Below are 26,043 nucleotides of genomic sequence, written 5' to 3'. Positions count from 1 at the left end.
GAAGAAGTGTTTTAACAGAGTAGAGGTTGTAATCAGTACAGCAATATGAGGGCATATAAAATGCACAAAACACAGGAATGATTTAGCCTTGAATGAAAATAAGGCCTCTAATTCCTAGAGGAAGAATCCTTGACCCTTGATTCAAAACTGTTTCAATATGGCAAGTTGTAGATCTTTTTTATTTCTTAAATTAACACACAAATTCTGATTACATTATTAAGTAAGTTTTCATTATGTCCACTTTTGAAAATAACATTTATGTTTCAACGTCAGTATTCCAGGTGTGACTGCTACTAAGTTATTTCATGGATTTCATGTAAAAGAATTTTAAATGCATTGTGTTAGTAGATATATTCTAATTTCTGACATTAAATTAGTGTATTCTGCATTTGCACTTATTTCATACAGGTAACAAATATTGGGTGTTCAAGGACACGACTCTTCAACCTGGTTACCCTCATGACTTGATTACTCTTGGAAGCGGAATTCCCCCTCATGGTATTGATTCAGCCATTTGGTGGGAGGACGTTGGGAAAACCTATTTCTTCAAGGGGGACAGGTCAGTACACACTTCACATGAGGAAAACAGTTAACTAATGTTTAGAGAAGTCAATATATCTAGTCTATAATAGGCATGTACATTTGAGGAAAGAATCTGTGCAGGTATAAGCACAAGAATTAATAGAATTGCAACCATTTTTAAACATATTTTAAAATAATATTCAAGATAAATCTTCCTCTAATATACCCAAGTAATGTGACTTTCTTATGAATGTATATATACAGTATATATTCTTTCTCTTCTCTATAATCTTAACATGCTTATAAAACTATATAGGTAGTGTATTATATCTTTACAATGCATTTTCTTGTAATTTTACTTACTTTACTTAAAAAGTACTTTTTAAGAGAGGCTTTTTTTTCCCTTTTATATTTAAAGTTAAATTTTACACTTTGCACACAGTTAATTTTGAACATTTTCAAATACCTTCAGTTTAGTCATGAGTTCTATTTCTTAGGACACTATTTATTTAGGTACCAGCAGATAGGTGCGATGAACTAACCTAACTATCATTGGACTAAACACTTTTAGCTTGAAGTATAATATCTCTTTCTATTTTCTGTCATTTCTTTTCCTTTTATGACATTACTAACAGGGTCTGTAAAACAAAGTGAACTATTAGTGTATGACGTACAGTAGCCACTAGGCATACTAACTTCACCCCCTGCCCACTTTTTTACAGATATTACATGTAAAATATAAGCTGAAGGCTATATTTTTATTATTTTAAATTAATATTAGGTTAAAAAGAAATAAAGATGAAAAATCAAATTTTAGTTAACTATTACTAGTTGGGTCAAAATGTGACACTCATAAGTAACCTTCATTGTTAGGTAAAACTTAAATATGTTATTTTACAAGTAAATTTAAAGCACGCACATACACAAACACACATAAAAAAACAGGTTTTAATGAGCAACAAGCTAGTATTGAGTTTGCCTTATAATCTTAACATAATGTAACCCTATAAAATGTCTCCAACTTCATGAGAAAAATAAGGATATAAACCTTGTTTATTTTACACTTTGTAATTTTTGATAGCAAGTGACTTAAAACATTGAGCTTTATCTGTGAACAAAAAGATCCTATCATTTGTGTCCATGGATAAATATGTATACTTTTATACTGTTACATGCTTTTTATACATTAAATTTGTATATATTTCTATGGCAAAATATTCATAGCTTTTAATTCACTCTCATGAAACTAAGGTTTTGCTGAATGTTTCTTACTAAATCACAAAACAAAAAAGATTCATCAAACAAAAACTCTATTAATGTAGAAGATATTACTTATCATCACAAAAAGTATATGACTCTCAGTAAGATATGTGTAGTTAGAGTATGAAAAGAGAAGAATGAAGAAATTGCCACAGCTGGTGACCCCTAATGAAAATAAATCTGTGGACTTATATTCTTTAAAATAACAACCCTCAGGTTGTTAGAGTTTAATTCCTCAGCTGGTTTTAATTGCTTGAATGTACTCTTTCAGGACTAGGTTCAATATAGTCCTGTATTGTCTCCACCCCACCCCCACCCCCAAAAAGGGGTAGAAACAAAAGGCTGAGAAGACACCCTGGAGAAATTAACTTTTACAGGACAAAATATGAAAGCTTAACTTTCATATAACAGCTTTAATGAGGGTTTCATAGATGACAATAAAAACTGCCATTTTATTATCTGTTAGCCATACTTTTAAAAATGTTTCCATTCTAAAAACTTAGCATTTCTTGAAAGAATTAAGTTTAGAAATTAAATGTGGGCTACCTCAAATCAATGAAATCAATGAAGGTTACATACCAAATTTATAATGGAATAAAGATATAGTAAATGAGAAAAGGAGTTTTAGTTAATTTATTTCTGACTTGACAAGCTTCACGCAAAGTATAACAAAATATATAGAAATACTTTGATTTTAAGTTCTGCCTAAATAACTGCTTTGATAGGTTTTAAAAATATTTAAAGCAGGATCCCAATTAATTTCCATGTGTGTGATCTTATATATGAGTTCATGAGTCATAGATGTTTTATAAACAGATGACTTCATATTTGTATAATTGCTTAATTCCAAAGTCACACAATTTATTAATACATTCATTCTAGATTAAAAGTAGATGGAAAAGACATTAAACTATCTAACTCAAACATAAAAACAACAACTTGGTTATCACTTTTATATGAGAATTCAGTGAGTTTTTCTTCCTTATAGGCATTATATATTTACAATACTTATGAATTTTAAATATATATATTTTTTTCCATGTATATTTTGAGAGAAAACATTTATCTTTATTTATTTCTTCCTCTTATTTCATTGACATTTTTCTGTTTTAAAAAATGTAAAACAGATTTCTATTTCTCTAAGGTTAAGATCAGAAAAGGATTTTAGAGATAACCTAGTCCAAGTGTAAAAAACTCAATTGCTTTAAGGGATCAGGCAAATAATGTATACAGTGCTGGGTACAGGAGTAATATATATGGCAATAGGGAGTGATAGGTACTGTGATGAGCTGGAAAGTACAAATACTCTAGAAAAGCATTCAAAATCAGAATCATTTATATAATCTGCTAGACAAATAAAGCACACCTTTAAATTATATTTGGTTCAAGTGCTGCCATATGTCAGTCCTGCATCATATTCACTTCCTACCAAAGTCTAGACTGCCTCAGTTACATTCCATAGGTATTCATCCTTCTGTACCTGACTACCTGTGGTGACAGCATAAATATGAGACAGCCCATTCCATTCTCAATAGCTCTAATTCCTGCTTGCATAAGATTTCTGTACTCATCTTGGCATATCCCTTACTCATTTAGTTAAAACATTCTTTGAGCACATACTATGTGACATCTACTAGGTAATGAAGATATAGTGGTAAAAAAGACCACAAGTATTCTGCTCCCATGGTCCTTAGATTCTATTAGGGGAGATAGTTGTAAACAGAGAAGAAATAAATGACCCTGATAACATTGAGAAACACTACAAGAAATATAATAGGTGATGATGTGATAGAGGTTCGTGGGTGGTAAGGAGTGGTTGGGAAATTAGTGTGGAGGTCAAGAAAGGCCTAAATTGTGAAGGGGACACTGATGCAGAGACTTTAGTGGGGAGAAATTTCAACCACATGAAGCTATTCAGAACAGTGTGTTGTAAGTACACGAAATAGCAGTACAAAAGCAAAAATGTTAGAATGTTCAAATAAGAAAAAAACATTGTGGCTACAACATAGTGGGTAAGTGGTCGAGGAGGTCACACAGGTAAGCAGAGGCCAAATTACAAGGCCCTGTAGAACATGGCAAAGACTGGATTTTTTAATTTTAAGTACAATGGAAAACATTGGAGGGTTTTCAACAGGAAAGTGCGTGTTCTGATGTGTATTCAAAAACATCATTATGGCCTCCATGTGAAGAATGGACTTCAAAAGTGGAAGCAAGGAGATTAATTGGTAGGCTGTTGAAGTAGTACAGGGGGACACAATGGTAGCAGTGGAGATGGAGCAAAGAGTTCAGTTTACATTTTGTATGTAATCATAACAAGTTTTTCTTATGCCTTGGATTTTAGGGGTGAGAAAAGCAAATCAAAGACAACATCTAGGTTTATTGCCTAAATAATTGAGTAGATGGTGCCATTTCTGAAGATGTAACAAAGAAGGGAAGGAATATTGGGGGAAAGGGACTAAGAGTTTGAAATGTTCATTTTCGGTTTGAGATAACTGCTTACACACCAATTAGAGAAATCAAGCAGGTAGTAACAGTTCACAAGGAAAGGTGGGTTGGAGGCACAGATCTGAGAGTAATTTCATATAAATTGTATTGAAAGTAAGGGCTGACATGAAATCTCATATGTATAGAGATAGCTAAAGAAGTATAGAAGAAATGATGTTTCTTTAAACAGATCTGTAAATTCAGATTAAAATGTCCGGTTTCACTGTTTCACATATAGCATGGAACTCAGTCCCTCAGACTCCTACTTGCCCTTTTCTTAATATACTATAATTTCATACTTGGATACATCTTGATCTTCATAGCATTTAGCTCTAAAATGTTATGTTCCTAAATCATCTCAGCACCTTCTCACAAATATACCCAAGACTCTCTTGTCATACTTCATTCTAGGCTGAACCGTTGAGGATTTTAAGACATTTTCAAAGAAAGAAGACAGAATTTAGATCTGTTTTGATTTGTTTTATTATTATTACTACTAATAGCCAAACAGAAAAATACATGTATTTCCTATAGCTTAAGGTGTGTGTTTATGAAGTAATTCCTTTTTGTGTTTTTAAAATTATCCAACAGAGTACAAATTGATATTTTCAATTTTGTTGCATTTTTAATAAGGCTTCTGAAGAAAGAGATTTTGTATGATTATTTGGGTGTGAAAAAAAGTGGCCCTGGGTTTTGTGATAACAGAGGCAAGTAGTCTGACTCTAGAGTAAGAAAATGAGACAAAGTGGATGAAGAAATGACCGGGTCATATGAAATCAACCTTGGAGCCACTTTCTGTTCAGTTTGAGTTCAGTATCAAGAAACATTAAAGTATGTCATTTCAGAATTTTCTATACCATTTATTTGTTCATACAGAAGGAATTTAAGAAATTGTTGTATACTATTACACGGACAACTGTTTTGTCTTATGGTTATGACTCATGATCAAATCTAAAAAGTGATGAATAAATCCCATTTCCATTCATAATTTATTTTAAAGGATTCATTTACAATGCTTTTCTCAAAGAATCAGAAATTTAAAGTCATAATTCTACTGCTGAGATTATTGATATATCAGAAGAAAAAACTATAAGCTTTATTTATAATAGCTTCTATCATTTGCTGACCTTACTGCACAAAATTCCAAAATTTTTCCATTATAATATCTAAATCTTAAACCCCTCCAAGTGGTTTATTTACATAATGTTCCAGGTGAATATGCTAATATACTTCTCAATGAACCCATAAGCCTATTTTTCAGGGAGAAAAATATCAGTGGGATGAGCCCTTTTGTTCATGTTGAAATATGTTCAAATATGTTAGAAATTAAAATGCAAACCTATATTTATGAATAAGCCATAGCATTTTTATAAGACAGCTGGATATAATGTGTATATATAATAATATAACGGACTGAAAAATATTATGATTGAATATAGTCAGATGATTCTAATCACACCGAAGTTTACTGGATATATATCAAAGCTGACACAGCAGGTAACCTGAGGGTCCAATTTTATGTTGAGTTTTTCAAAGATTGTGAAATGATCCCAAGTTATAGTTTTGCATTATCTACTAACAGAAAGAGGGAAAAATTGCTTTCATCCTGAAAAATTCATACCAGGATTATGTTCCTACTAGAGGGTACAATAAAATTCACATTCCATAAATATTTTCTTGAAATGTGATCTCAATAAATCTTATGTGTCTTGCACATAAGTGCTCAAAAAAGTGTTGGTAGGCAAATGGATCTATAAGCAAATAGAGCAAAGGATGAAGGAAAATTATACTGACACAATGAACATTAAGAATTTGAGTGAGGGCCCCAAGAGGGTAAGATGACAGGGGGATTAATGTAAGAATGCTATGTCAAGGGAAACACTAGCAGTAGTGTGGTAGAAAATTGTACTACACTATGAATCAAAGAGCATTAGTTTGAGTTTCAACTCCGTAACATTCAAGAAGAGCAAATATGACTAAGACATTACCTTTGAATAATATGATGCACAATGCTTTGTCATTGACTGAATTGCGTGACCATATATCCTATATCTATGTTAGGAGCTCAGCATAAGTATGTTTTAATATGCAATATAAAAGATATTTGAGGGATTTTAGTGAAATAAGATTAAAATAATGTATGTATATAAATTTACTTTATAGCTACAAAGCACTACATGAAGAATAGGTATTGTTACATGAACATTGTTATAACTACATCTTGGAGAACAAACCTGGTTTCTGAATATGTAGTAATCTTCCTTAAATCATATGTAGAGTGTGATCCCATTGTCCCTAGGATTTTAAATTATTCCTGGGTTAGCAGAATTTTAAAACTTGCTTTAAGTTATGGTTTACACCATCTAAAAATGCCATTTATTGTAAGATACATCATAATTTAATCTATCATTGAGGGGAAAACTCTGCCCAGTATACTTTGACATAATATTGAGATGTGAAATACCTATCACAGAGATGTGAAATGTGAAAAAAATATGTATCTTAGAATCCGTGAAATAAGGTATTTGATGATTTTTCTGTGAGAAGTTTTCTTTATGATCAACTTCAGGAACCCATTAATATATATGACTATTGTAAATCCCATTGAAATATTTACTTGAGAGAAGAGATCTGGAGACTCTGAGTGCAATCTCAACCCCATTAATCATGCTATATTCATCACAGCATGTTCTGTGATAGAGGACTATTCAAAAATAACTTAAAAGCACATGTTTCCATGAAAGAAAATATACTTTAGTTTTGGTAGAACTTTGCACTCCCTACTTGTCTTCTTCAGAAAGATAGGCCTGGCTACCATTATTTCAGCTCAGTGCTTCTCCCTGAAGCTTTTCCTGATCTCTCTATCAAATCTGCCCTTATCTTCTATGTGATAAGAATCTATGACAAACACCTCTACAGTGTGTTTTCCTGTCTGGATAAAATCTGCCTTGTGGCTTATTATTGGGATACATCCTGAAACAATCTTTTTTTCTTTTCCATGTGAACACTGGAGATGGAGGAAGTGCTAATATTCCACATGTTACTTATCTGAGGTATCTGGGAATCTATAGCAAAACATTCTTTACATGATCCCACAGCTCTGTATATAAAGGATTCTCCATAGACCTGAAACAAGAGAATATACAGAAAAGACTGGATTTTTTTTTTTTCTGATTTAAGCCAAATGCCAAATCCCAAGATAATGCATTGTGTGTTACTTCACAAATCTTTTGGTGAAATGCTACTTTTAGCATATGTTAAGAGATGTTTAGTGGTGGTGGGGGGGAGAAAATGTTGTCAAACATATTTGGTATGTGTAGAAAAAAGAATAGTGACTTTTGAAATGGAACAGAACTGATTATAAGTCATTGTCCTCCAAGAGTTCTCCTCTCTCAAATGGAGACAATGACAATTCTCTCAAAGGTTTATTGTGAATAAACATTTGATATAATGCATAGAGCATTATGCCTGCCCTAAAATAGGCAATATCCTGTGAACTCCCAATGGTTTCACTCCAGTTTTGTCAATCCTTTTGAACATTCAGACATAAAATTTTTGACTCTTAGAACATATAGGCAATAATGAGTGATGCAAAGTAGGGAGGTTCACAATTTGTTCCTTAGATGTCTAGTGGGTCTGTGAAAGTGGCCCAATGGCCACCCTGTGAAGGGATGAGAGTTCTGAGAGTTCTGACTCTTAGCAAGCTTTGCTTTTATCTGTTTATCCATCTATACACCAAGGACTCTAGTCAAGACTTGCCCTAAAGTCTACAGTCATATACCCAACTGCCTCATCAACAACTACTTTGATGTTTAACAGGCATCTGATTTTAACACGCTTAAAACCAAACGCACAATTCCTCAAACCTCCTTAATTTACCTTTCCACGCTTCCTTATCTCACTGAATGGCAACATTATTCTTCCGGTTGTTCAGGCCCCAAATTCCTGAGTTATGCTCAACTTTGTTCTCTCACATACTGCATTCAATCCATTAGTAATCTCTTTGGGCTTTTTCTTCAAAATAATATCCCAATCCCTTGAATTATCATCAGCTCTCCAGTACACATTCTAGCCCAAGGATTACTGAAATGACATCCTAACCGGTATCTCTTCTTCTACTTTACCTCCTTCAACCTGTTTAACTCATAGCAGCAGTGTGTTTCTTTCAAAAATAAGCCATATCTTGAAGGTCCTCTGCTCAAAATCTTCATTGGCTTCACATCTCTCTTAGAGGAAAACAAAAGGTTTTGCCATAGTTTAAGGGTCTATCTAATCACAGGTGCTGGTTCCCACTCTGACCTTGTCTCCCTTTTGCTAACTCAATTCTAGTCACTCTAGCCTCACTGTGGATGCTCAAGCACTCCAGGCTCATGCCTGCCACAGAAACTTTTGATAACTAGTGACTCTACCTGGAATGTTATGCTCCCCAAAACTACAGAATGTTGCTTCTCACTTCTTTCTGCTCTCTGCTCAAACAACGGCTTATCAAAGACCTTGCTATCCAGTAATTTAAAATGGCTGACACATATTCCTAGATAACTTTTTCTGCTTTGTTTTCTTAATAGATCTTACCACCTCCTATGACAGTATGCACTTATTGACAATGTTTTTTTTTTTTTTTGCCTGTAATCTCTACATATCCTAAAATGTAAGATTGAGAAGAGCTGAGGCATGTCTGTTTTGTCCAAGGTCGTATCTCTGGCACCTACAATAATGCTAGAAACACAGTAGGTACTCAATAAATATTTGTTAAATAAATGAATGGGTAAATGGATCAAGATTATGCTTATTTCAAATGACGTATTCTGGTGCCTAAGTAAGATTTTTAAAAATCATGAAAACCTCTGATTTCTACATAGGTTGGTGATACCCTTCTGAATTGTAACTATGCTTAGCTAGAGTTTTAAAATTAATTTTTAGCAGACTGAATAAATATAAAATAGCATATCCATTTTTAGCATATTCAAAAAAGGAACAGAATAAATTGTGTACACTGTCTTTGCATGATTTAAATCAGTTCTGTAAATCACTAACAAGTACATAGGTAGCATGCAGCAAGGATTTAATGAATGCTAGCTAACTGTTATTGTTTGTATACGTAATTGTCTTTCCTATGCATGTGTTATTGTTGTTTATTTATCCTTTTCAGGTATTGGAGATATAGTGAAGAAATGAAAACCATGGATCCTGGCTATCCCAAACCAATCACAGTCTGGAAAGGTATCCCCGAATCTCCTCAGGGAGCCTTTGTGCACAAAGAAAATGGTATGCAACATGTGCATTATATATTTCATGAGCTTACTAAGTATTTGAATAATCTATCCTGCTTGTTCATTATGTTAAATGATTAGAAAGTAAAATACTAGGGCTATCTCATATTATATTTATATAAAATTTCCTTCATAGATTTATATTTAATATTATGCTCAAGATGTTTTTTAACCTCAACCTATTTTAGTTTATAAGAAACAAAAAGTAATTTTAAAAAAATGAAGAGTGTTAATTCCTTTGAAGTAACCTCACCTATTTTCTACTAAAATTCATGTAAAGATAATAATAACAGACATATGTGGAACAGGAGCTGGTCACAAAGAAGATATGTTATAAATGTGGGCTGAGGATTGTACAACATGTTGAGGATTATAATTTTTCATGTGTGCCTTTGGCCTATAGTGTCAGCAAACAAGAAAGATCCCAGCTCAATACAGTAAGGTTAGAGTAGATGCATGATTGCTTAATAACAGAAACAGATCACAGAGCTGCCTTGCTCTCCATCTCAGGATTCGGGATTCAGTCAGATCCTAAGGGAAGTTAGCCAAGCAATGGGTAATTGATGCTCCTGTATCTGTTGGGTAAAGTTTGAACTTTTCTCTCCACATTCAGGGATTAGTAAGTAGAAATAAACCATAATAATAATAATTCAAAATAAAATTTATACACAATATTCCAGAAAAAAGGAAAGTGACATCAAACTGAAATACAGAGAAAAAGAAAATGCCCTCTCAGATGATTTATAATAGGAACCAGAAGAAAATAATACATTATGTGGGTCCTATATAGCATGAAAAGTCTATAACATATGTGCAACAAGAACAAAATAAACATCATTTGCAAGAGCAAAATTAAGTGCATCTGGGGGAGGAATATCAAAAAAAATTAATGAAGAAACAGGGAAAAATGAAAAATCGACACCACCCACTGAAAACAATGGCTGATCATCAGCAAACTGCCAGAGTTTAAGAAAGCTTTACACTGAGTACAAGCTTGAAGGAACTGACACCCAGGATGATACCAATCAGAAAAATCAAACACAAACTGTGTTTTGACCATTGTTATATGTAATTTATACTACATTCTGTGTAATGATATCCCACAAGTAAAACACTGTATGCTAAGTCAAAAAGAACCTTGAAGCCCTGATTATAGCACTTACTGGAATTATAGTTTTTTTGTGTATTCTATTGGTTCAGAGAATTAAAGGACCAAGTTAAGATATAGCCGGTATGTGACAAAAGCAGAAATCCACAGGAGAGGAGAGATTGAGATGAAACATATCTGTCTGAGATAAAAAGGAAATCAATAAGAAAATAAAGTTACAATGCAGTCAAATTGGAGACAGTAAAACCATATCAATATATGGCAAAAAACTCCACAAACTATGCAGATGTAGAAGACAAAAAAGTGAAATATAATCACAGGGAAAGCAGAAAACTGAGATGATCCCCTAAAATTAGAGCTGTAACCAAGAATCTAAGGGGGAGAGGAGATTTCTTGGGGTTAGATTAAAGGGGGTTGTTTCAGCCCAGATAAAACCAGCTCTATCTTACATTTACAGAAGTTCTACCACTGCTCTAGACTGCCCACAATAAAAGTTATCACACACTATACAAAAATATATGCAAAGAAAATTAAGCCAAGATCTTATCAGTGATTAAGTATAGCAAGTTTGATAAAATTTTTTCAATTTCTTTCCTTTATTAATATTCTAAAATGAATATAACTTTTATAATAAAAATAACTTTTAAAATAAGTAATAATTATTTCAAAAGATTGAAAAAGTATGCATAACCTTAATTCCTTAGTATATTAACTGTTTTTATTTTCCCTGTTTCTATTTGCAAGTCCATTAAAATTTGAGATTTGATTCAGGTTCTCTGGAAATAAATCATAATTATATAAAGGTAACAAAAAATCTTCTGGCTGCATCTTGTCCCATGATTTTTCATATTCTTGTCCATCTGAAAATAATATTTGTTTAGTATTAATGGTTTCCTTACATTCAGAATTTAATATTTTCTTTTCACATGGCAAAGAATAACTTTGTAAAGTACTGGCAAAAAAACAAAGCATGTTGGAAAAACCAGTGCTTACAAACGACAAAAAACTGCAGATGAAACTTCAACACATCTATGTCTTCTGTACCTTACCTGGTCCAGCTCCTTCTTTAATATCCTTCAACATTGAGATGACTTTTGATCTTTCAGGAATCCTTGAATATCCTTTTTAGTACACCATCCCTTGCACTCAAAATCTCATATTACAACAATCAATAAATTTATATGCCTGTTTGTTATCCCCTCTAGTGTAAACTCTTCAAATGCAGTTACATAGTAACCATTCAATAAACATTAGTTGTTGAAATTAATTTTATCCCTTCCATTACTCTAGACCTTCACTCCCTTCAGTGAAGGAGATCTCCTATTTGTTTGAAACCCTTGTTCTGTAGGGTAGCGACATTAATCAATCTGGAACGTCTTAGCCTAGATAGTCTACCAATAGCAAATTCTCCACTTTTAATTCTCTATTCAAATCTCATGCTTGTGTTTTTTTACCTTGAACTCAAATTTTACACAACTTCTTCCCTTATGTTTTTTTAGAAGAGCAAGCTCAATTTATTGAGTAAACGCACTTATATTTATATAAATATAAATAAATGTATATACTTAAAGTAATTCCCTATAAGGATAAGTCCATGCACATGATACTTGACAGTCATAAAATCAGAGGTGATAGAGCAATGAAATGTTTTTTCTAATTCTTCACCCTTCCACCAAGGTAGGAATTTCTTCCTAGGAATCTTCTCCTTATGGAAGTTTTCAAAAAAAAAAAAAAAAATCCCAGAAGCTTAAAATTGAGCTATAGATTTTTGAAGATGTTTTCATATTAAGGTGGAATATGCCTTCCTATAATACCTGTTGATATTAATTCTGCCACCTTGGCCAATGAAATGTGAATATGTGGTGCGATTTACTGACTTCCCACCATCTATCAGCTGTGCTACATAAATTTATCTAATTTAATTGTCCAACACAAATACCTCTTTACCTCATTTATAATTATTTATGAATGAGGAAAACAACATCAGCTAGTTTAATTAACTTACTCATGGTCATGAAAGTGGTGATATTATATGTCTACGGTTTGAAACTAGACCATTCTAGCCTCACTGAATTGCTCTAATGCACTCTCTCCAAAGAGGAAAAATTAAAACATCTTTTCCTACATTATATCATTAAGGTAATTGACAATCTGTCATGTCAGGCCAGATTTTTCATTTTGTCACATTAGATATACCTTAGGCTTTCTCAGAATGTAGTTTCCTAATCCATCATCATCTCAGTTTTCACCTGTAACCATCTTAATTTAACAATTTTCTTATTTTCCTCTTTATTTTTAGCCCCTGAAAATAGCTACAATAATCCAAATGATATTTGACTTATGCTACATATATATATATATATATATATATATATATATATATATATATATATATATATATATATATATATGAATTATTTCTTCTTGCTTTTGACAGTGTTTTAAGCAATGGCATGAGTTTTTAACTTATATTAAAAGTGTAGTAAATAATCACTGCATTTACCCGCCTTCAAATCTCTAAGTTACTTGCTGTCAAGCCCTGCCTCCTAGGTATTCTATATTCTCTCCTTAGAAAATGCAATTTTAAGGTTAATACAAGATTCTGCTTTAACACTGCTGCATTTTGTTTTACTGATTACAGCTCCATTTTTAGCCTGTTAAAATAGTTTGACTCTTGATTCTGTTGGTGTATTAATTCTCTACCCCGACCCTCACTCTCTGTTAAAATCTATATGTGGGATTCAAACAAATACTTTCACAAGACCCAGGTTATTCATTCACATTTGTTAAACATTAATAAACTTTTTACTAATAAATATACAATAGTGGAAAACAGAGAGAACACACAGGCACTGCCATGCAGGATCTTCTATGAAGTTATAACAAGACAGCTATGGTAGACAATTTCTCCTTACATTTTAGGACTAAGCAATAGAACAGTCACCAGTGAAAACCAATCAAATACAAGGAAAACAAAAAAAGTCATCATATAATTCATTACAGCCTAACTGACTTCTACCTCAGAATTTCTCAAAAATGATACTTCAGGTAAGAGTTCATCTGAAGTTTCTACTCTTAGTAAGCATAACATCTACAAGATTATAACATCAAAGCTACTCACAAAAGAAAAAAAAATGAGTAGATAAACGATAAACGTTTCTTCAACACACTGATATTTCATAAATGTTTAAAAAAAATTATTGAATGAGATGAATTCTTCAGGATCAATGTTTGACAGATTTCTATTACCAAGATTTCAGGCTACTTCTTTTCAATTACTTTTATTCTCTTGACTCCTGACTAGATTTCTTACCTCTAACAAGTGTATTCAGCCAACTACAATTCTACTGTATATGGAGTGTGTTAATATAAAACTTGGCCTGCAGACATGATAAATATGAAAATGGAAACTTCTGAATTTTTATATGATACCCAGTAGTTTCATAGTAATTAGCTTTGACTAAAAATTAAAGATGAGGACACTTCCAGCTGCTGGTTTCCAGTTTACAAATATAAGAAGTACATTCACCTGTCTGCAAGGTCTGTTTCATTCTAGATCAATGCCATTATTCAACTATAATCCTCTAATGAACTTTATTTGGCAGGCCCTCGACATTTCTTTATCCAAGCTTGTTGAGGAATTACACTGGAGTTCATTAGTGTGGTCAAATACCATCTCCCTGCAGAAAAATTTGAATCTACATACACCTGTTTTCACTTGGCAAGTTGTTCTGACTGCAAAACTGCCCTTCAAAACTAAAAGCAATAGCCAATTTTCATGGCATTGAACAGAATTATTTCTAGAATGAAGTGACCTGAAGTGATGGTCTATCCTAGCTGAAAGTTTTTGAGAGATGTAAGAGTTTTTTGTTGTTATTGATTTAGGAGTGCGGTCTATCACCACCTGTGATGTTGAACCAAGGAGTATTTGTGAAAAGACAAAAATCTCTAAAGGACCTGGCCTTAGAAAAATCATTAAGATTCAGGCTCTAAAGCTAGACCAAGATTTAAATCCTTTTTTCAACAGGACTAGGGCATATCATTTTATCTCTGAGCTTCAGTATCTTTGCCTGAAAAGTATAGGTAACTAATTCTACCTGACAGAGTGTTTATGAGGATTAAAAGATGTCATTTACTAAGTTTTTAACACAGTGATTCTTCCATAATAAGTGCTCAATAATAAAGGGGAAAAACCCTCATTAATGATTATTAACTCAAAAGTAGGCATACTATTCAAAATTAGATATCTCCCAAAATATAGTTTTTAAGTGATTATAACATTAAAACATTTCTTATTTTCTTGAATTTTATCTCAAAGTCACAAAGAAACTTGACATGAAAGAGATATGGACAGAAAGAAAAACCTGGGCTTGTTCCCAGGAAAAAAAACCAAAAGTTAAGAGAATAGTTCTAAGAAAAACACATATTTGTAGTTTAATTGTCACAAGTTTACAAATCTATTATCTGCATCCATAATGTTTTGGAACATAAATCATATGTGTTGCTAAGTTACTTGAGCCTTCTACATACTACCTCCTCCCCCATGAAATATATGTTAGTTGGAAGTATTAAAGATAGAATTATAGATATTTTTGTACTCTATTCATCCTTTACTCTAAAAGGATTAATAATAGCTTTAGAAGTTCTGTAAAATGTAGCTAGGTGATAAAACTTTAACATAAGCTAAGTAAATAAGAAAGTTAAATAATGAGGACAAAAGAAGAGACAAAATGGGCATGGCCTAGAGCTGAAAAAGGTTACTGCAGAAAATACAATAAATACCTATTTAATTATTAAAATTCCTAGCATACAAAGGAAATCACCTCTAGTTTCGTGATTTATGATTTCTTGTGATTTCTTTTCCAAATGACAAAAACAAACTTGTTCCTTAGGAGGAGTACAACTATTCCTGATGCTAAGATGATTAGAAATTTCCTTTCAGGTGTTTCATGGAGACACCTCCTTATGATGTATTGCACAATGTCCTCAATAGCTGCATGAGGGCAAACAGGGCTTCTGTTTATAAGGCTGTTTCAGCATCTTTCAATACAGGTTGATACTCTCACACTAATGTGTAATTCTGTACCAGCAATCCTATAAGCGAGCAACAGGATGAAGTTCTCTTTGCAGTGTAGACTAGGAGTAGATGTATAAAGCATGGTCTTTCAACAACTCTGTGCAAATATTATTTCTCTTTCAGCTGAGCTTTCCCTAGGCATTTGAGGGCACAGTTTCTGGAGCACAAGAACCAGATCCATTTCAATAGACAGCTGATCTGGGAATAGTGTTTTCTTCCTACAAAAATTGAGTGTCTTTAACATACATCTTTTAAGTAGCCTATTTAATTAAATGTCTATACATATACACTTTTACAAATAAGTGGTTCCTGTGTGTGTGTGTTTTCCCCCCACCAGGCTTTACGTATTTCTACAAAGGAAAGGAGTATTGGAAATTCAACAACCAGATACTCAAGGTAGAACCTGGATATCCCAGATCCATCCTCAAGGATTTTATGGGCTGTGATGGACCAACAGACAGAGATAAAGAAGGACACAGCCCACCAGATGATGTAGACATTGTCATCAAACTGGACAACACAGCCAGCACTGTGAAAGCCATAGCTATTGTCATTCCCTGCATCTTGGCCTTATGCCTCCTTGTATTGGTTTACACTGTGTTCCAGTTCAAGAGGAAAGGAACACCCCGCCACATACTGTACTGTAAACGCTCTATGCAAGAGTGGGTGTGATGTAGGGTTTTTTCCTTTCTTTCTTTTCTAGGAGTTTGTGATAACTTGAGATTCAAGACAAGAGCTGTTATGCTGTTTCCTAGCTAGGAGCAGGCTTGTGGCAGCCTGATTTGGGGCTGACCTTTCAAACCCAGAGGGTTGCTGGTCCTGCACATGAATGGAAACGCACTCATGGGGAAGCTTCCATGATGCACAGTACTTGCCGTTCTTCAGTCCTTTGTCTTTTTTTGTCATTCAGTTCTAGGCCTTTCCTCTGCACGCTCAATGCCCAGTAAATTTTCAGGATTACCTAAAGAGAAAAAAGAAGAAAAGATTCTTCTTAAAGGTTTCTAATATGTTTTTTCTGATGTCTGAGCCCATTTCTGGGGGAAAAAAGCAAAAGAGAAAACCCACAAATTTTTGCTTTACAGCAAGGAAAAAGAAAAGCTTAAACAAAAAACCCACAATTGAACGTTCAGGAAAGTGTGAAGACCCAAAACAGCTTTGTCTCCAAAGAAGATAGCTCTCTGACTGCTATAGACAGTCTCCTACGCTTCGTTTTTGTCAGGTGGGAGACCTGGAATACACATGCAGGACTTTAGACTGTTGGGACAGCCATTTTCCAACAAACAAGGGGCCAAAATATCTGCAATATTGTAACAGCCTTAATACTACATCCATTTTTCGTTTTATACAGCTGTTCTCAGCTATGTTTTCAATGTTTCATCACATTTATATTCACAGGTATATTCAAATGGGACCTTTTAATTGTTTTGAAGTGTTTCTAAACCTCTTCCCGCCACCTTATCCCTACATCATTGTGATAATCTCCCCAAGTTGTATTAGGCCACTGCCCCAGGCCTTCCATGGGTCTGTCAGGAGTATTCATTATAAGTGGAGCAAAAAGCAGTATGTCTTTAAAGTGGTTTAAAGTGACAGTTATTTTATAAGGATATGTGACACTAGTAATACATTGGTGTAACCCTTTGAGAACTATCAAATCAGCTTTCAGAGTCTTAGGATCTGGTAAATTATTGAACTGGGCAATGGTAAAAACAGGCACATGTTCAAGAATTTCAGGTTTTTAAAACAGATATCCTATAACCCCATGTAATTTTTAAGTGATTCACACTACTACATAAATGCATTTATAACAAACAGAAATGATGTTACTTGCCAAAAATTTTCTGGCAAATAAAAAAGTATTTTATTAAATATCTTGTAAGAGTGAAATTTTATTTGAACAACTGATTATAACAGCCTGTCTTTGTTGTTGTTGTTGTTAGACACAACACACAACACAATTTCTGTTTTAAAATCCATTGCATGAAAACTCAATTTGCCGTGGAAGATGCCGTAAGCATTGCCATCTAAAGAATGAATTAAAATGATGACTCTGAGATTGCATGAATATCCTCCACTGTATTAGCTATCTATCGAATGTCAACCATAGTTCTCAAAGGGTTAGTGTGGCTTCTGGCATTTAGCCATCCATTTGATAGCTGACAGAGCCAAGAGACCACCAAAGCATTTCATTGTTGAGTGTAATTTGTCCTAACAGCAGTATTGTCATTTTCACGTGACCTGCAGAGCAGGTTTGTATCAATATTTTTTTCCTAGAGAAAAGTCAGCAACTGACAGACCTCTTAATTGATTTTCAGGCGCTGCTTCTTGCAGTGAAAGGCTTTACAGCCACTGGGCTGTGAACTTATTAGAGATGGTCAGAACGAATGCACCCCATGAGTCAGACATTGGCTTTGTGTGAAAGCCAGCTTTTGAGGGGATTAGATTTTGAAACAATGAACAGCTTGCCTTGAAGTTGATTATTGATCTGTTGACTGTCATTAACAAAAACTTAAACATTATCTTCTGTGAAAATTTTCCTTGAAGAGTCCTGTTCTATGTCTTTGCCCTTTGACCTTTAACTTGCAAACTGGCACAGAGGAAATCTTGTGTTGCTTCTCCATTGGAGTGTTAATTGTTCTCTAAATACCTAGTAATCATGAGCTGTTTCCTTAGAGTGGAGAGAGAAGGAGTGTTGATGGTGGATCTGCAGATGGACACTTTGCTCTTTACACGCACACTTTAAAAATGACCTATAGGTAGAAGTGACTTTTAGTTTTCCTGTAATATAATTTCAAGTCTAAATTCATCATTTTAGTACAAATATAGAACTATGGGGGGAAAAAAACTCAAAATACTTGAAAGGCCAGTGTGGCTTTTATATAAAGCAGGAATTTTATACTAGTGAAAATTTCTTACTCATTTGCTAATAATACACATTTCCAGATGATTTTAATGAGTGTAGGTATACATTCTTATTTGGAAATGGATGGTTTGGCTGCCTTGAATTTGTATTTATACTCAACATAGCATGAAAATTAGAATGCCTCTCAGTTAAACTACATGTTTATGTTTTGGTTGGGGAAAATATTTTGTAATCATGGATGGCATGTTGCAAAGCCTTGCAGATTGTTATTTCTTACAACCTGAACATAAAGTATGGCTAAGAAAAAAGGATAGTTAAAAAAAGTAATGGCTAATGGCTTTACAGCAAAACATTATGCAATGCAGACTGTATTTTGACAAGATGATGGAGATTATGTGTGTGAAGGCCAAGAAAGCAAGGGGAGAGGACAAGAATTAGCCCTGTAGCTTTATTTCAGTGCTTCCATTCTAGACAATGCTGGTATTATAAAGAGTGGCTTCTACTGCGCATGGAGCAAGAACTATATACATAAGCTAATTTATACAATGTTTGCCTGGGGGAGGGCTTAATCATTTTAGAGTCTGATGCCAAGAAAAAAAAAAAAGACTGGAAATTGTATTTTGCTGAAGATTGAAATGAGTAACTATGTCATTTGGGGACATATGTAAATCATTGGGGAATTCCATCAACCTGCATTGAAAATTGATTTTTTTTTTCCTCTAAAATGAGAAAGAAACTAAAGAAGCAATCTTTTGCCTCTTTACTCATTTGTCACAATATCCTGATTCATCAGAAGACAGATATACAAGGGCTAGAAAATAACCATAGCATTAAGAAGGGAAACACTCTATCATTAAGCTTGAATTCTGGAAATGTCATAGATAAGTGTTGGGTCATATTTTCCTCAATATGAGATGAGATTTATGTGATAAGAAAAGGCATATATGGCTTCTCTCTTTATTAGAACATTTAAATTTTCAGGTTGTGAGACTACAAGAGATAAGAAAATATTAAGTACAACATAATCACAAACATTGGGATTCTATTTGCTTATTTTATGCCAGGCACTTTATGGTTGCTGACTTCTCTTCCACTTGGGGTTTGGGGAAAAATGTCAATCCTAATGGAATAGTGAAAGGGAGAGCGACTAATTGGTCTAGCACATAAGAATAGTGATTCAAAAACAATGTGAATAATAAATAAAACAATATAATGTACAAGTTCAGTATCAATAGAGATATACAACATATCAAATATTTTTCAACATTCTATCACTGATAGCATGGAAAGTTCAGACCTAGGGTTTCCTAAATTGAAATGAAAACACATTCACAATGACAAAAAATAATTCGCCTTCAGTTTCATTATTTCTCATTACTTTAATATAAACATAAACGTAAACAAGGTAATGTTTCTTACATAAATTAACTATATTATAATTTTAGCCAAATATTATTTTTCTATATATTATTAACTGGACTGAATGAAGTATTAAACAGCCAATCAGTCTGTGTTCTCTATGAAGCAGTTAAGCCACAACAGATCTGTGGAAGAAGTTGTGAATTTAACTACTGACCTGTTTCAGAACAAAGTGTCTTCTGACATGGCATCAGAACAGGTGAATACAGATGCTCTTTACAATCACAAAGGTAACGTGCATAAATTAGAGAACATTATTTGATACTAGCAAAGACAACTTCTGTTATAAATCAGAGGGCAAGACTTTTCTGAATTAGATGTAATAAATTACTAAGTAATAATTTACAAAAAAATAATTACTGAGTAATAAAGGATAGAGACTGATTTACTGAAACAAGCAAATGTTACTTTTACTATTCAGATTGCTTGTAATCTTTTTCTATTGACATATAATTTGTTTGTTTCACATACTAGATACTTGTTTTTATTCACTTTCTGTGGGTGATTTAAAAAACACAATGTGGTGGATGAGAACATTGCCCAACTTCACTGGTATTTCCAATACATGGATGATGTGTATATACGGGATCCTAGGGAAACTAATATAATACTTTCCACTTCTACATATTATGCTGTTATCTAGTATGCTACAAATACACACCCACACTTTGTGGATCTTATAGTAGAATAAGCAGTGTGGCCATATTGACTAAATTCAGTGTGCTACCTGAAAAGGAATGGATGTTATAATCAAATAGACTGAGTTAACACAAAAGTCATTAAAATAATCTTTTTCTTTTTAAGTTTTGGAATTATTTCCAAAAACTAATAAAGGCAGTGGTTTACTGATAGTATTGAGTCTGTGAGACTGTAACATATACTGAAACAACCTCATGGCTGGTGGTGAAATCTTTTTTAGCAAACACAGCAGAGAGTTCATTGAACTTTTGATTCTCTCAAGAACACGTTCCAAAATATCAGATGTCAAACAGAACATGCCGTCTCAACCAAAAATGTTAAATTCAGATAAGCCATTATAAATAGTCATGAGTACAATCTTATGATATTGAAACCAAACCAACAATCTTATGATATTGAAACCTTTTGAAACCAAACGAACAATCTTATGATATTGAAACCTTTTGAAACCAAAAGGTTTCATGTCAATAATACTAGAAAATCTAACCATTTCATTGCATCTCATGCACCTTCCTGACTGATTTATTGTGATCACAGTTTATAACTGCCAGAGCATATGTATCTATGTTATAGAGTCCATGTTGCCTAGTAGGGAACCATAGCTACATCAGAGAAGTTATATTTAAAAAATTAGAACTTCCTAAATATCAGAAAAACTTCATAATAAAGAATGCAGTAACCAGGCATAGCACCACATGATAAATATGAATGCTAAATGTTAAATTTATCATATATTATGAAAATTAAAGAAGAGGAAATATGAGTCTTTTGTAAAATAAAAAAACATCATATAGCACTCCTTAATACAACTGGAAAATTTACTTTAGCAAGTATAAAACTAGTAGAACAATGCAACTTCAGGCTCTTCACACTAGTGATGAGTATGTGATATATCAATGTATATAATTAGACAGTGGTCATTAGCTGTTACCCTGCATAAACACATCTGATACTCATGCATTGCCTTCTAGGCTAAAAATGTCAAAGTTAGATATTCAGTAACCTCAGTTGGAAAGATCAACATAATGTTAGAATCTCCTGAGAAAAGCCATGTCCCTAGGATAGAAATTTACCTCAATAATCATGTAACACAAAACACTTGGCAGAGTAGCAAAGAAGTTGCCTTAGTGTTTCAGTCTCATCTAATTGTAACCGTTGTCTTTCATGTACTACTCAAATCATTTTTCATTTGTTTACTTTGGTGTAATTTTGAAATGATTCTGATATTTTCCAGGTCAAATTAATAACATCCAATTACAAATATCTCTTCCAACATTTTATACATATATCTACATTGAAATTTAAACCAATAGTATATAAAGCCTAAGAATGAACATTGATTTGACAAATTCACAGAAATTGAGTGAAAAACAGATGTGATATTGCAAAATTTCTGTCAATTTCCTGGTAGAATACTGAAGTATCAGCCTTCAATTTTTAAACACAACTGTGAGCTTATAACTGGACATGTCATGCATTATTTTTTAGAACAATGCTAATTCTTTATACTAAGTAAGGGTATAAGATCGTGAGTGCTGTAATGCAGCACCTCAGGCACTCATAACTAAAGCTCTTAAGGAAAATGAAGGCATAACCAGTAACTCATGGTTAGTGCATAATAATTATAAAAAAGTTATGTATGGGAGATAATTCTGAAGATTTATGAAGATTCCATGCTTTTTCAATTTAAAGAGCAGCATGTCTTAAAATGTGTCTTATACTAACATTGGACTGGGAATAATGTTCAAGTTTGCAATCAACAAATCCTTATGTTCAAGAGCATACTGGACAGTGTAGGATAAACACATCATAAACTAGAATGTTTTGCTGATTCACATAACTTTGTCATGTGCTCTGCTATAGTGCTGGATTTATATGCCGTTAAGAAAGAAGAAGAAAATCAATTAAATATAAATTTGAAAATTGCATTATGTTAGGCCACTTAGCTTCAAAGCAAGATGTTATTAACTCTTATATCATATAGAAAAACCAGAAGGAGAAAATGGTGAACATGAATGAAATGATTAACTTTTTGACTTACAAAGACATTTCTTGAGTATCTTATCCACTTGTTTTTATCCATGAACAAATATCACTCACAATATAAACATTTCTATAATACTTGGTCTGTAGCTAGATTGGATCCCAGGAGAAATACTTTTGGACACAGGCGTTTTTATACATGCCTCCTATATGATGAAGCTTCAGTGAGATGTGACTGCATGTTAGGATGCTTTTTCCTAGGATAGGATATGGTGCTGCTTGTACTTGCCATCTTTATTTGAATGTATGTTTCTACGTTGGCCTGCCTTGTCAAGATATAGATGAATAAAGCCTGGTGTGAGCTGTCCATTTGAGAAGTTACTAGAACACGTTTCATTTGCTCTTATGTAATGCCAATTTGAACTTGTTCCGACTCTATATACTGACAACCCAGTTGCAAAGGTAAAATATACTCTTCTTGAATGAATGATTCAATCCTTAAATCAATGTTGTAGTTTTGCTACCACTGAAATATCACAGAGGCCACATTTTTACTATCTTCTCACAGCTCTTTAGTATATACTATTGCCTGTGTAAAATTAGGTTTTTAGTTCTTTTTGTCACTTCTTTTGTATCTGAAGTGGAATTCATTATTCCTTTATATATTCATGAATGCAAAATTTCACAATTCAGTTACTTTTTTACTTCCAAACAAACGTGATTTCCAAACAAGTATGCTCTGCGTACCTTATTTTTCTCTTCCTTCAGTTCTGAAATTATTTGTTTGTGTTCTGTTTGTCACCTCAAAATACAGATGGTTGGGAGGGATATATTATTTTGTGTTGGTCTGTGCCTATATTTGCATTTCTTTCGATTTCTACCTTGCTCCCCACCTTTTTTTTTTTTTTTACAGATTTGTTTTTCCCTTCCCTTTGTGAAAACCAGAATTGAACAGAATTGAATATCGTATGTGGTGTCCTGAAAATATGTTTGTCCCTCAGTTTTTTTCCTTCACAATCTTCATGCAAAGATTTAGTTCCAATAAATTTCACACACCCTCCAATCTCTTGCATTGGATTCTAACTTTTCTAGAGCTATTCCCCTGAGAAAAGTGAAATGCTGAGTATGAAGGCTGTTGTCTATTGATAAACCAGCTAAGGAAGTTTGCTTTTGGTTAATGTATCTTAAATAATTATACTGGAAAGTAAATACCATAATACAGTGTTTCATTTAAGGTACATCAGGAGTACATGAATGCCTAAAACCTCAATTCTTTGGTCTATTTCCCTTTATGTGTAAATTACATATATATTAAAAAGAGTGAGAGAATAAGAGATTAAGGGGTGTTATAGTGGCAGCTTTTTGCTGTCTTGGGTTTGACTGCATCAGCATTTCTATTGTGGACCTCTATTTTCAGGGGTTTTAGAGACTCACCCATAAAAATTTGCTTCAGGCTTAAAGGTCTTGAAATATTTTTTTTAGATATATAATTTTAAACCAATATATCTTGTTTTTATATTATAGGAGGGAAATAAATGGAGTTTACTAGTTCAATTTTGTGCTAATATAACTTTTAATGAGCTTAATTTTTTAATAAAACAAAATCTAACCAGTCCATAGTCTACTGATGGTTTTTTAAAAGAATCAATAATTGACATAGAGAAAATTGCCTGCTTTGTCAGTGTAACAACCTATCTTCAAGATATTTTAAAACTTGTAACCTATATTAACATTATCTTGATTCTAATAGTGGATCAGTATGATAATGAATGCAATTTATGCCATCCATATGAGCTATCTGGTAATATAGATTTGGAAATATATAGTATATTTAGTAAATATATGTGTATATATATATTTACTAGGTAGATTAAGGGAGGTAAGTGCCCATAAATTTAGTTTGTCAAGTAAATACCATATATATTTTAAAAAATTGCGCAGACATTTATCTTTCAGAGTCAGAATTAGATGCAAGCAATTGCAAAGAAAAGTTGTCTCTTGGGTAAACAATACACATTTTATAGCTTCTTATGAAAATCATTTTTTTCTATATTGTAGTTATGGGAAATTAAAAGGATTTAATGCATAAAATTAATGCAGACTTTATTTAAATAGCATTAAACTATGAAGCAGAGAGAAACACTAGGAAATGAAATATTTAGGCCGTTATCTTTTGGTTTATGACAATACTTTACCTTTATTTTCATTCCCATTGATATTTTCAGTTATGCAGAGAGTATTAAATTCTAACTTTAAGTGTCTGGATTGTTCACATTACACTCAACACTATTTCATTAAGTTTTTGATAATATGTAGTCTTCTGTGTGCAAGGAAAGAAAAAAATAACACATTTATTTGCTGAATGAGTTCTAAGGTTTGCAAATTGTTAGTGATTTTTTTGCCCACACAGGATTCTATACATTTATACCATCTTAAATCTGGCATGTATATATATATATATATATATATATATATATATATATATATATATAGTTTGTTTTTTTCAGATAGCTTCTATTGACAAACACAAAGCTTGTTTGTGTACAAATATAAGGCTAAATAAATGGTGCTAAAGTGTATTATGACTGTCATATAATCAGGCAAAATTTTGTGGTGCTTAAATTAATTTTTTCATTGATTTATTGATCAATGCATTGAACAGTGTTTATTATTCACAAGTTGTCCTTTATTGGTAAATCAAGGCCTCATAGCACATTGTTAACTAAAATGGTTGACTAGTCTATGTAACAGCTCACCAAGCTACTATCTCTTTAACTCCTTATAATGTTTCGTCAATAAAGGTCAAGGGATCATAATATTAATCTCATCGCTGTAGACCATTAACATGACAGAACTTTTCCACAAAGTACTTATGTTTACAATGCTATAACCCTTTGACTGCTACGGCAACCTTTAACTACACAAATGTCACAAGCTAGAATCATCAGCATGGTTCTTGCCATGGCAATCAAAGAGTTAAGGGCTGTGCAGTGATTTGTTTTATATTTATTAATTTATATTTATTTCATTTTCATTCAAGAAGGGGATTTTGGGTGGGGCAGTTTTTTTCTGCTGTAAGTGTCTTAACCTAGGGAAGGGTTAAATGGCTTTTTATACTATTGCATCTTCTGTACTTACCATCAATTCATTGTGTTGTAATTAAAAAAAAAAACTGTCAATAAATAAGAGAACAGAAAAATGGTTCATAGACATTGTGGTTTACTCAATGATGATATACATACATTTGTGGTGATATATAGCAGTAGGCTTTGCTATCTATGTCTTTCTAATTGATATAAAACATAAAGTAAAAACTCTAAAGTAATTTAGGCCAAAATCTCCTGTGTGTGTTTGCCTGAAA

The 26,043-nt window shown here is 32.9% G+C and overlaps 1 protein-coding gene across 5 annotated transcripts in view; it reads left to right on the top strand.

The window, feature by feature from the left end:
* Nucleotides 1–26,043, top strand: part of MMP16 (matrix metallopeptidase 16) — a 352,530-nt gene that overhangs the window by 319,192 nt on the left and 7,295 nt on the right. For 3 of the 5 annotated variants that reach the window (XM_082433978.1, XM_082433977.1, XM_082433979.1), the window contains 3 exons: nt 409–559; nt 9,416–9,531; nt 16,059–25,886. In XM_082433978.1, coding sequence (XP_082290104.1) covers nt 409–559; nt 9,416–9,531; nt 16,059–16,393 — 602 coding nt within the window. In that variant the 3' untranslated portion in view covers nt 16,394–25,886. Of the gene's footprint in view, nt 1–408; nt 560–9,415; nt 9,532–13,566; nt 25,887–26,043 lie in introns of those variants that run through there. The other 2 variants (XM_082433980.1, XM_082433981.1) reach the window with 2 other exon arrangements.

Source organism: Balaenoptera physalus, assembly GCF_965194825.1.
Source record: "Balaenoptera physalus genome assembly, chromosome: 17".
Classification (NCBI taxonomy): domain Eukaryota; kingdom Metazoa; phylum Chordata; class Mammalia; order Artiodactyla; family Balaenopteridae; genus Balaenoptera; species Balaenoptera physalus.
Note: the sequence above shows the minus strand (reverse complement) of the source record. Positions and strands in the feature narration are given on the sequence as shown.